This window comes from Pleurodeles waltl, chromosome 4_2 (genome assembly GCF_031143425.1).
Source record: "Pleurodeles waltl isolate 20211129_DDA chromosome 4_2, aPleWal1.hap1.20221129, whole genome shotgun sequence".
NCBI classification, from domain to species: Eukaryota; Metazoa; Chordata; class Amphibia; order Caudata; family Salamandridae; genus Pleurodeles; species Pleurodeles waltl.
Window position 1 is genome coordinate 116230876 of NC_090443.1, and position 12170 is coordinate 116243045.

At 46.5% G+C, this 12170-nt stretch overlaps 1 protein-coding gene across 3 annotated transcripts in view; it reads left to right on the forward strand.

The window, feature by feature from the left end:
- Positions 1 to 12170, forward strand: part of SMAGP (small cell adhesion glycoprotein) — a 114088-nt gene that overhangs the window by 77283 nt on the left and 24635 nt on the right. For all 3 annotated transcript variants that reach the window (XM_069230895.1, XM_069230897.1, XM_069230896.1), the window contains exon 2: positions 12061 to 12141. In XM_069230895.1, the coding sequence (XP_069086996.1) occupies positions 12120 to 12141 (22 nt within the window). In that variant the 5' untranslated portion in view covers positions 12061 to 12119. The remainder of the gene's footprint in view (positions 1 to 12060; positions 12142 to 12170) is intronic.

Here is a 12170-nt window from a genome sequence, read left to right on the forward strand (position 1 = left end):
CTTGGGACCTAACCTCACTTCTTGCCCCATTCTGCTTTCCTATTACATGAAGACCAAGGGGAGAGAGAAGGCATGTGGGCGCGAGCAGAAACTGGAGCTGAAGCAACGCTGGCACAGAAAGGCAGAGCAGGCACGGGGGAGAGAAGAGTGGAGAGGTGGGGAGCTGCACGGTGAGCAGGTCACACCGGCACCTTAGCTGACCGCCTCCTCGTGCTGCGGCTCAATACCCAGCGCTCTAGCGCCTAGTGCACTGTGGCTCACATTCACATTCCCGCTCGCTCCACAATGTTGAGGGCGGCTCCTCTGCTGATTGCTGCCTCCAGAGCTGGGCCCAGGGGCTGGCTAATGCTTATCGCATTCCCCACGCTTCTCACTCCTATCGGCCACTGGGCCACAGCTCTTTGGGGCCAGCGTCTGCTACGCTGCCTGCTGGACACGTTCTAGTGTTTCCACCAGCCACTCTGCCGAGGGCTGGCTTTACACACACACCGATACAACACAGGCGTTACCGGTCAGGGGACCCTGCCAAGAAAAAAGGGTGGGATACACGTGGCCGAGGCCAATTACCAATACCCTAACCATGTGTCTGTGTCACCTCATTCAGTAGCATGAGGATCTAGGGCCCCAACACTACAGTGGCAACGAGTGGGTCTGACCCCACGTGGCCGCGGGCAGCAACTTCGATGTTGCTCATGGGGGGGGGGAGAAGCCTTCGAATGAGGCACCCCCTGTGATCACTGCCAAACACCCTTCCGGGGATGAGGTGAGCCTGGGGGTAGAAGGAAGGAACCCTCCCACCATCGCATGCCTCCCCCTCGACAGACTGCCACCGCTGAAAAGGAGGAAAGCGCGTTGCAGCCCCGAGAGCCCATGTGGGTAATAGAGTCAGCGCTCAGCCTTTCGTGCTCACCCCGGGAAGAGGTGCAAAAAAGGACCCCGGCACCAGCAAAGAGAGTGACCGCTAGGACCAGTGAGCAGAGCCAAGACTCCCCTGGCCTCAAGAGAGAGGCCTGCAGTGGCCCTCCCACCCATCGAGATGAACGTGGCGCAGAAGCCCACCCGCGATGGGCACATCACAGAGCCCCATCCCCGCCTGCAACGCGGGGAGGCACCACAAAGACCCACCACAGCTTGCAGCATAGTGGCCCGCAGCACTGCGAAGACGGCTGCAGCCACAAGAAGAGAAGCACAACGGTGGTAGAACGCACCAACAAGGTAAATCGCCAGAGGCAGTCACCCTCCCCTGGCTAGCAACCACCATGCGATACGGCGGTCCACAGCTCTGCCAAAACGGCTTTGTTTGCCGCAGAGATGAAGGCGTGATGTGCTACCTCGCACCGTAATGGGGAGCGGAGGGCCCAGAGCCGCACCTCCCCAGCGCAGCATGAGGGAAAGCTGCTGTGTCCACATCGAGGGAGCCGTGATTGTGCTATCGTGCACCAAGGAATAAAGAGAAATGCCCGAGGTCGCCCCCCCACCCGTCTTCCTGCAACAATGAGAGAAAGGCCTGGGAAGGCCACGATGTGGCCCGCAGCATCAAGAAAGGCTGCTGCTGGCGCTTGGTGTGAGGCGCAAAGGTTCTGCCACACATGGAAGAAAAAAAGTTAAATGCCTAGAGCTGCCTCCCGACAACAGCACAGAAAAGAAAAGGCTGCGCTTACCTGCGGCTCCGGACACTGGGAATCGGATCTCCCTCCAGTCTGACGAGCTGCTTCCAGCAGCATGGCTCCTCACTGGCCCAGTAGGAAAAAAAACTGTTTTGAACTCAACACAGTGCCACAGTGACATCTAGTGGCTAAAGGAAGGTACAGCGCCCCTTTTCTGTTTTAAAAGGGAAACAAGCATTGGCGAAGGCAAGCTGACAGCAGCACCCCCAGACAGTGACTGCGCCAGAGCAGAAGCGTGCCCGGGGACTGAAATGGTGCAAAAGAGGAAGCAACGTGTGCAGCCATTGCACAGCGGAGGAGGAGACTGCAGCTGCCCCAGCCAAGCTGCAAAAGTAGGAAACAGACGCAAGTGCCATGTGAGGCACTAGAAGAGCGTGCAAGGCCCGTGCAGCCCCTAGCGGCCGTCTGCTGCAGCTACCGCCAAATGAGCGTCACATGCCCCAGCAGTGATGGACATCACTGCACGGTAGGCGAGGGGCACGCTAGGCATCAACAAAGGACGCCCAGAAGAAAAAGAGACAATGTCAGAGGAACGTAGAGGACTGTGCCACCGAAACTGAGGAGCCTGAGAAGATGGACAAAGCTCCCGAGGGCGTGATGGAACTCCTGGGAGATGAGGCCGTGCCAGCCAGCCACACCGTGACACAAGATCGCCACAGTTGGGCCATCATAGAGCAGGTCGCGAGAAGCGACCAACCCTGAGAAGCACGCCCAGGCTCAAGCTGGAACTAGTGCCGCGACGGCGCTGCCTTGATGCAAAAGCACTGCGCCCTCAAGTGAAGAGGAGGCGGGAAGGGAAGTGACCCGCTGTCACTGCCCTGCAACGGGCCAGAGACTGATCAAGAAGTGTCCTCCCCCACACTGCCTCAAGACAGAGTTGGCAGTGACTCACAACAGGCAAGAGGAGAGTCGCACACCCCGAGTGGCAAGATGCCATCACTGCAACACTGGTCAGGACAGGACCTTTGAAAGATCCACACAAAGAGAAGAGAGCGTGGCACGACGCCACGCCGTAAAGAAGAAAGAGAAGAGAGGAGATTGTTTGACAACACCTGCCACACTGCAACACCACAGAAATACAAGAGGGGAAGATTACAGGAAGGAGAGATGGAGGAGTGGTGCCACAAGGAAAGAGTGCACCCACAGACAAGACAGCCACCGGGGTGCAGCGATGTCACTGGAGACAGCTCAGCAGGAGTACAAAATGTAAGCCACCTGCAAGCGGGAACCGCGTACTTGCCCCACACTTGCCCAGTATGACCGTCCAAGCCACCTGTCACCGGCTGCTTGAAGCAGATGGCATCACTGCTGGCATCTACACATGAGGCAAGGAAAGGCTGCACTAGCCATGGCAATGTCCCTCCAGTTACCCTCACTTCAGCATCAACACTCGTCGTCCAGGTCACCGAATGGCAAGCACCATCATTGCCATGTGCATCACAATATCCATCAAAGGAGCAGTTAAACACCAAGGTGGATCATCACCTCCACAATACAACAACACCAACAAGACACCCTCTTGGCAACATGAGAGAAAATTTCCATGAGACCATCTGAGAGCCCACCTACACCTGGTCCATGGTGGCAAGCACACTGACAACAAAACATCCACCCTTGTGGTTGCATGAATGACTTGACCGTGGTTCCTGTCGGAGAGCCTGCAATGGCCCGCAGATGGCCCACACACAGCCCAGCACAGTCCACGCCGATCCCGTGGCAAGTCCATTAAAAGGGCCTCAAGGAAGTTCCAGAGTGAAGAATCCACAAACAAGAGGTGGTCTGGAAGCTGCTCCACTGACAAAACATCAGGATGAGCCAAAGCTTCAGAAGAGGACTTCACACCATCACAGATGCCATCAGTCTTCAAGGGATTGGCCTTCATGAAGCCAGGATGTCTCAAGAAGTATATTTCCATCTGACTCCACCAACGCTCCTGATGCACCCAATTACAACAGAGTGAACTGTATACACCAGTAGCCTCGCCACAAGTGCCGCAGGACTGACTCACAGTGCACAAGTGGACATTGACTCACTCATCTGACTGTCACTGAGACCGGACTTCATCCACACAGTGGTCATGCCCAGCTGTACCTGGTTAAATCATGGACTCGTGTGGAGGTGTCCGGGTGCTCCCAGCTGCACCTGTCCACTGCAATACTGCGGCCTGCCATTTCGAGGCAGAGAGACTGATGGTGGTGTTTAGTTATTGTGTTTTCTTTTACAGGTTGGACTTTGTTTTGTTCCTCAATAAAGTTTGAGTGGAATGTAGTGTTCTGCTGGACACGTTTTAGTGTTCCCACAAGCCACTCTGCAAGGGCTGGCTTTACACACACCCCACACCCATCCAACACAGGTGTCACCGGTCAGGTGACCCTGCCAATGAAAAGGGCCAGGCACACATGCCCGAGGCCAATTACCAGAGCCCTAAACATGTGTCTGTGTCACCTCATTCAGTAGCATGAGGGCCTAGGGCCCCCAACACTACACCTCTGCTCTGCTCGCACCAGCCCTCAGCCTGGGCCTCAGCTGAACCTCCAGCCGGTCTTCTGGCTCTCTGGCTTCCTGGCCTCTCTGACCTCTTCTCCCCAGCCGTGCAACAACAGAGCAAGCACAGTAAAGTCTGATTCTGGTAAATATTTGCTCATATTGTCCAGGTGCGATGCTTAGTAAACACGTGCATTTCATAAAAAGAAAGAGTCCACAATGGTTGTTAGGTATTGCACGTCATCGATCAAAGATGGGCACCCAGTTGTGACCAGTTTTGGAGGCCTAATCAGGAATATTATTTATAGCTCTGGAGACTTAACTTTATCCTCAGTTCAAGAAGCCTTCTCTGGAGTATTTTTTTCAAGTTCCAGATTTCTCAACTTGAGTATTGTGTTCAGTTCTGGAGCATTCCCTCCAGTGGTCTAAGCTTTTTATGCGGTATTGTCTTCAATTCTGGAAGCCTTTTCTTGTGTGTAGCTCCCAGCTTGAGATGCCTCACTAGGAGTATTGTGTCCATTTGTGAAGACCACATCTGTAATATTCTTTCCAGCTTTGGAAGCACTGTCAGGATTATTGTGTTATGTTTTGAAGACCTCATCTTTAGTATTCTTACCAGCTTTGAAGGCCTTGCCAGGAGTACTCCCTTCAGATCTGGAGACTCGATCTGGAGTATGATGTTGCTGTTTTAAGACATCACCTAAGAGTATTGTGTCTTGTTCAGAAAGCTTCATCAGGGGTATTGCGTCCAGTTCTGGGGGTCTTGGTGTGAGTACTATGGCCATTTTAAGGAGTCCCACCTGGAAGGATAGAAGTGGGGTAATATGGGCTCTTATTTGAGATACAATCATAGGATTGTTATGGCTGCACCCAACACATTGAAATCAGCCCTTAGTCCCATTTTTACTTAAAAACAAATCCCTGGTCGCAGTACTGAGCTAAACCGTTTGACTCTCTCCAAATAGATAAAACAGAACTAAATAAGCAGGCACTTTCTCATACCTCTATTAAGACTGTGCTGAAAAGGCAGATAAAAATACTTTCTCAGGCAACTGACCTGGCAAAACTGAGCAGTACACCTGTGTTAGCGGCTGTGGCAGCATCCTACACCAACAGCTCGCACCACTTGTCAGCACAACCGTATTTGATGTGTGCAATTGGGAAAGCCTGCTGGACACAAATCATGGCTTCAACATTGTTAGCCCTCACAGTCAAGGAGATGAACCCAAAATGACACTTCCTTTCCATGACTGTAAATTGCAGGCTCTCCAGATATAAAACTGAGTCATTCAATCACCTGCTCTTTTTCACATAACAGGGTAAGAACTAGCAATGAGGCCAAGTCACTTGTGTTTACTTTGAAGGAGCCATTTGATCTAGCTAAATTTGGGAAGTTTGTCTAACAGTTACAAAAGCTGCAGAACAAAAGTACCATAACCATCCAGACTTCTACCCCTTAAAGCAGAAGGGAGTGGTAATGTTTTTTGTGATTCTTGTACAGCCTTAAAGGACTAATCAACAACGTACTGCTTTTTATTGACACTGTCTGGCCATTCTGGGAAATAATTATATTTTATCATGATGACTTTAACTGCTAATTACCTCTTTTTAGGTTTTAGGCCTTTGATCAATAACAGTCATGAAATATTGTACATAAGCTTTTTTTTATCCTTTTGGAGTAATTACTCTGCTATTAAGAAGTGTTTTGCTGAGCTCTTACTTTTTGAATATTTGTTTATTTTATTTGTTTTATTTCTTTTATGATTTTAGGTTGTAGGCTTATAGGCCCATTGTTGTTTGAAATGGGCCTAGTTAGGGAAATGTACGCGCCTTCCGCAGAAATTGTTCCCAACAGATTGTAAAGATTTTAAATAATCATACAATAAATTTACTTTAATCACTGTGCAATGGAGGGCAATCAAATTCCTGGTGCGAAGATCAGAGCCGGATTTAGCGATGTAGCGCCTGGTGCCATAATATTTGTTGGCGCCCTCAATAACATCATTCTTTACGTATTCCCTCACTACCACCCTCCAACAAATGACCCTCATCTCACTATAGGCCCTCTCAGACATATATTTCATTTGTTTTATAGCACTACTCATACCAGTGTAGGGTCTCCAAGCACTTTACATCACACACACATTATACAGAAACAATGAATCATATGTGTTTAAATCATTGTATAGGAAATGTTACATAAGACCACATGGAATACAACATGTCACATGTAATCCTTAGTGGTAGGCAGTATATTTTAAGAGTGCTTGATCTGGTGAACCACAGACTCAGGATTTAAAACATAACACAGCGGTTGGATTTACTAACAAGAATGTATTAGTACCTAAACTAACCCTTTTTAGCAACATAAGAACAACGTCCTAACCTGTACTTTGCAGTCTGCAATCAGCTCTTTGGTAGCAATATACCTCACTGTGCTATATAAGGACTATAACTTATGAAATGCAAGAAACAAAAGGATCTCTGTGCCAAAAGCATTAACCCACTGAGCTATCTACAAAAAAATACAATTCTGTGTTCTACATGGTGCACGTTCTTTGCAGCAGGCATATTAACCATCTGTACTACTTTAGTATGAGTCAAAACTGCCAAAAGCATTAACCCACTGAGCTATCTACATAAAATACAATTCTGTGATCTGCATGGTACATGTTCTTTGCAGCAGGCATATTTACCATCTGTACTACTTTAGTACGAGTCAAAACTGCCACTAGACAAAACTATGATCTCTATCAAGCAGGTACATTATTCAACGGAGTGATCTTGACATTTGTATTGTTGCCTGAAAATTGCTAAAGACACATGGAACTCTGCAGTAGGTGCTGGTAAACCAACAACAGATCATAAAATGTCTGTAATACTTGACATTTTCTACACAAAGTAAGAAATAGGCCACTAATGTGTTTTCTTACTTTAGGAAAACGTTTTAAAAACTACCCATGCAGACCCACTTAGACAATGAAAAACGCAAAGAAAATTTGTGAGTGAGTGTTCTCCCTCCAAAAAGCAAACCAGCATTTGTAAAGTCAATAGGTATCACATTTCAGACCTACTGTCGTTTGGCAGTGCTGTGCAGCAAAACCAAAAGTTAAAAAAAAGCAAAACAAGGTGCAGTCGTGTTTTGCGTCATTTTGAAAGTGCTCATGCCTGATGATGTGTGCACGTGCAAGCATCAGGACGCATGTGCACCTACAAAATTGCACAGGCAACTTTTTTATTTATTTACCTACTACAAATGGATTGATAAACAATAATAAAAAGAAGTAGCACAAGAGCACTTTTGTTAGGCAGAGGGGCTAACAGCAACTTGCCCCCCCCCCCCCAAAAAAAAATTAAAATAAAAGACAGTGAGCGAGGAGGACAGTGATTGAGTAGATAGGGAGGAACAACAACAAGTGGGTGGGAGAAGTGAAAACAGCATACAAGAGAGAGCAACACACAGAGGAGGGGGAGAAGCGCTCAATGATAAAGCAGCTCAGAGCGTGAGGGAGATGGGGAGTTTGACCAGGGAGAGAAGCACACAAGGAAGAGAGTTAAAAAAAATAGTTGTGCTCATGGAGTGCTTAAGCAAAATAAAACAAATAGTTCCCTAAAAGCTTTGATGGAAATAAGCTAGCCAGTCAGAGAGATGATGAATCGAGGCTATGCACCAGGGAAGGGAAGGGACGAATGCAAGATAGACAAAGGGGCAGAAATTGTTTTTTGAATAAGAAGCAAACACAATGTCAGGCTGTAAGGCCAAAGTAGGTCTTTTACAACCAGGCACAGAACTCACCCTAAGAAGTGTCACTTTGCTAGCAATTTGGCAGAGACAAAGGAAGACTGTTTTTTCCATCTGTGCATAAAAGTAGAAAAAAGAAACAAGGCCAAATATTTGTAATTGGGCGGCATGGTATGAGATCAAGTGGTGTATTTACTGTAATCAGGCCCATTGAAATGATACAATTTTGTGATTTTCTGCATAGGTATGGATTTACAGCACTTGCTACATAATTTAGCAGCTGTTGTTAATTTCAGTAAAGACATAATTGTTTCTAACTCAAACTAATCAAAAGTTACTAGAAAAAAATGTAATGTGGTAATGCAGGTTGACAATCTTTTAATTCTTGATTAGGGGAGCTGTGTGTGAACTGGTAGTATTTAGGTGAAACATTTGTGCAGCCAGTATTTATGTGTTTTAAAATTAAAAACTAGTGAAATAATACTCGTGTAGAATGTGACATATTGTACCACACAATTTCCTTTTTCCTTGCAGCATAATTTAGCCAACCCTGCCAATTAATTTGCTCCTCCATTACTGCATATTTCCAGTAGCGCTGAGTAATTGTTGATACAAGACACAAGGAAACCTCCATGAAGGTGGGAAAAAATGGATAGGTTGAGGGCCTGAAATGACCCTTTAAGTAAAAAGGTTTGTCTGGGAGAGAAAAAAAGACAGACACTGTTATACCTGGCAGCTCTTGGCGTTTTTTTCCTGTATTTTTTGCTTCTGGCCCCTGATTTTGGATCATGTGCTCTAATTCGTTTTAGCGAGTTTTGATACCCTGGGCACTTTACCACTGCTAACCAGTGCTACAGTGCAAGTGCTCTCTGTCTAAATTATATTGGTTACCCATGATTGGCATATTTGATTTACGAGTAGGTCCCTTGCAAAGTGCACTAGAGGTGCCCAGGACCTATAAATCAAATGCTACTTGTGGGCTTGCAGCACTTGTTGTGCCACCCGCATGAGTAGCCCTGTAAACATGGCTCAGACCTGCCACTGCAGTGTCTGTGTGTGCAGTTTTTAACTGCCAATCCGACCCGGCAAGTTCACCCACTTGCCAGGCCTAAACCTTCCCTTTTACCACATGTAAGTCACCCCTAAGATAGGCCATAGGTAGCCCCATGGGCAGGGTGCAGTGTATTTAAAAGTTAGGACATGTACTGATGTGTTTTACAATTCCTAATAGTGAAATACTGCCAAATTCGGTTTTCACTATTGCAAGGCCTATCTCTCTCATTAGTTAACATGGAGCTGCCTTTAAATATCTTTTAAGTGCAGTTTCCAATTGTGAGCAGATAGAGGTTTGGGGTTTGCGGTCTCTGAACTCACAATTTAAAAATACATTCTTTGGTAGAATTGGTTTTTAGATTGTCTGTTTGAAAATGCCACTTTTAGAAAGTGGGCATTTTCTTGCTTAACCATTCTGTGCCTCTGCCTGCCTGTGCAATTCACATCTGGGTCAGACTGACAGTTGGGCTGTTTGTGAATTCCCACTAGACAGTGACACACAGGGACCTGGGAAGTGTCCTGCATATCCTGACGAGTCTCTTGGGCTAGAGTGGGGAGGGAGGAGCTGACACTTACACCTGAAAGGCCTGTGCCTGTCCTCACACAATGCAAACTCCAACCCCCTGGAGTGTGTCTGTGGGCCAATCCTGGGTAAGGCAGGATCTTGTGAACAACAGAGACTCATTTGGAGTTTGCCTACTTCAAAGAAAGAAGTGAGTATAAGTAGTGGACCCAAAACCCCAGATTTTCAGATTACTTCTGGATAAATAGGAATCTCTCCCAAGGAGAAGAGCTTGATGCTTGAAGAGGACCTGCCGCTCTGCCTGTTGCTGTGCTTGCCTGCTGCTGCTGCTACTTCTGCCTGAAGAAGGGGAAGCACTGTACTTTTCTATCTGAAATCCTGCTTGTGAAGTTTCTCCAAGGGTTTGGACTGAGCTTGCCCCCTGTCCTGACGTCTCAGGGACATCAAGACGTCCCCTGCCAGTGCATGGGCTCTTCTGATGGGAGTCCTGACTTGCTAAGTGGTGCCAAATCCAGTCCCTGGGCCTTTAGAAGTGGAAGCTGGTAATCTGTGGGGGAAAATACACACACAGCTGTGCGAGCATCAGAAAAATCAACAGGCAGCCCGTCCCGCGCCTGAAAATTTGATGCAGCGTCTGCCTCGCGGCTGGAGAAATGGCGCAATGCCTGTTCTCACTGTGGACTTTTCCACGCACGGATCCTGGGTGTCAAAGTCTTCACAATCCCCGCACGGACCCGAGGCTGCGCACCAGGAATCAACGCACAGCCTCCCTTGTGAGAAAAGAATTGACGCACGGCTTCCGGTAATTGGCGCACCGCCTCACTTGTGAGTAAGGAATCGTCGCATTGCTTGCTTTTCTGACGCAGCATCCACGTGCAGCTTTATTTTTTATGCATACCAGGTACTTGGTGCTAAAACAACACATCCATTTATTTCTATGGATTAAGACTCTTTTAAAAATAAAAATTCATACCTTTGCTTGTGTATGTTGGATTTTTGTCGTTTTGGTCTTGTTTAATTTAGATAAATATTGGCTATGTTTCTGAACTGGTATAGAGGCCTTTTGTGGTGTTTTCATTGTGTTACTGTGTGTGCTTTGTACAAATACTTTACACATTGCCTCTGAGATAAGCCTGTCTGCTAGTGCCAAGCTACCAAAGGGGTGAGCAGGGGTTAGCTGAGCTGTGTACCTCCTTCTTACCTTGACTAGAGTGAGGGTCCTTGCTTGGGCAGAGAACAAACTGACTGCCAACCAGAGACCCTATTTCTAACAGGCACACTGATTTTCTGCTGTAGAGAAAAATTTTCTTGGATACTGCGACAAACCTAGAAGTATTAGACTATTTCCTGAGTTCCTCACTAAAGCTTTCATAAAGCTTAAACTTGGAAAATTACGTTGGAAAGCAAATGTAGTTTTGCCTATTGGTTCTGTGCCATGCAGAGATAATATTTAAAAAAAACAATAAAAGGTTGCTTTTTGCTTTATGTTCCACACTCGAGATTGCCATTTAAGAAATGATGTGTGACCAAAAGGAAATGTGTGGTAGTAACTTTAAAAACTCTTCTAAAAGGTATGTTTCAGCAAAGTGAAAAACAAATCCTGTTTAAGGCACCACATCCGATAAGTAGAAGTGAAAGTACTGGACTGCTAAAATTGATCTATATTCATACTTAAGAAATAAGTGAATGAAAGGAAAGTTGTTGACTGTCAGTATTTCGAAAACCAACATATGATGGACAATTCTAATGCCTATCCTGCTCTCTCCCGAAGTGCTCAAGTCTTTACACAAGTTCTTGAACACATTGTGCTGACTTCCACCTTTGTGGTCCACCTGTCTGTCTCCTTCCTGCACTTAACCTCCACTCTAGGCTCAGCTTCACCTCACCATCAATGCATTGCATCTCCATTCTCTATTCCCTTCTTTAACCTCAAAACCTTCCTGCCTTTTACTGCCCCATTCTACAGGGAAGACGTCCCTTTTCAAATCCCCCGTCCACTGAAATACACCCGCTAACGGTCCCACAGTTCATTTAAACTATTTGTAATTAGAAACACATAGTTAAATGAATTTGCTGCAGATTTTTGTTTTATAAATATTATCCTCAAACATTTTGATGGACCCTACAGAGGTAATGGTTCCTTGTGGATGTGTTATGTTATTGTATCCCATGAAGCAGCACATCTCATCTGAGAGCTGTTCCAAGCTGAGTTAGAAACATAAGCCATATTAAACAAGGCAAAGACACAGGTCAGGAACAGTAGAAACCAAAGACAAGGGGCCAAGCAAAATCAGGCAGTTGTTCAGTGTCTGCGAATAGGTGGATCAATTTCCTTTCTTGATATAACTGAATGTAAACTAAGCTCTGCCTGTTTAGTGGGGGAATCAAACAAACTGGGAGAGTGCCTTGCCAATTTTGTGGTTTATGATCATTCACACCATTGACCTAGAATTTTTTTTTGTCCAATGTTTTTACTGTAGACTGGATAACAAAACCACACGTTATACTGGTTCCTCTCTGCCCTTTTACATATTACATGGTGAAGGCAAATTCTGCAAGGTATTATCGCTGCTCTACCATTTCTTTTGTAGAAGTTCAGACGTAACAAGAGCAAATCTGAGAGTGAGGCCCTTGTGAGGACATCAAAACCATGGCAGCTTCCCCTCTTGCAGGTATGTCTTGAAAGCATAAAGAAAATTAA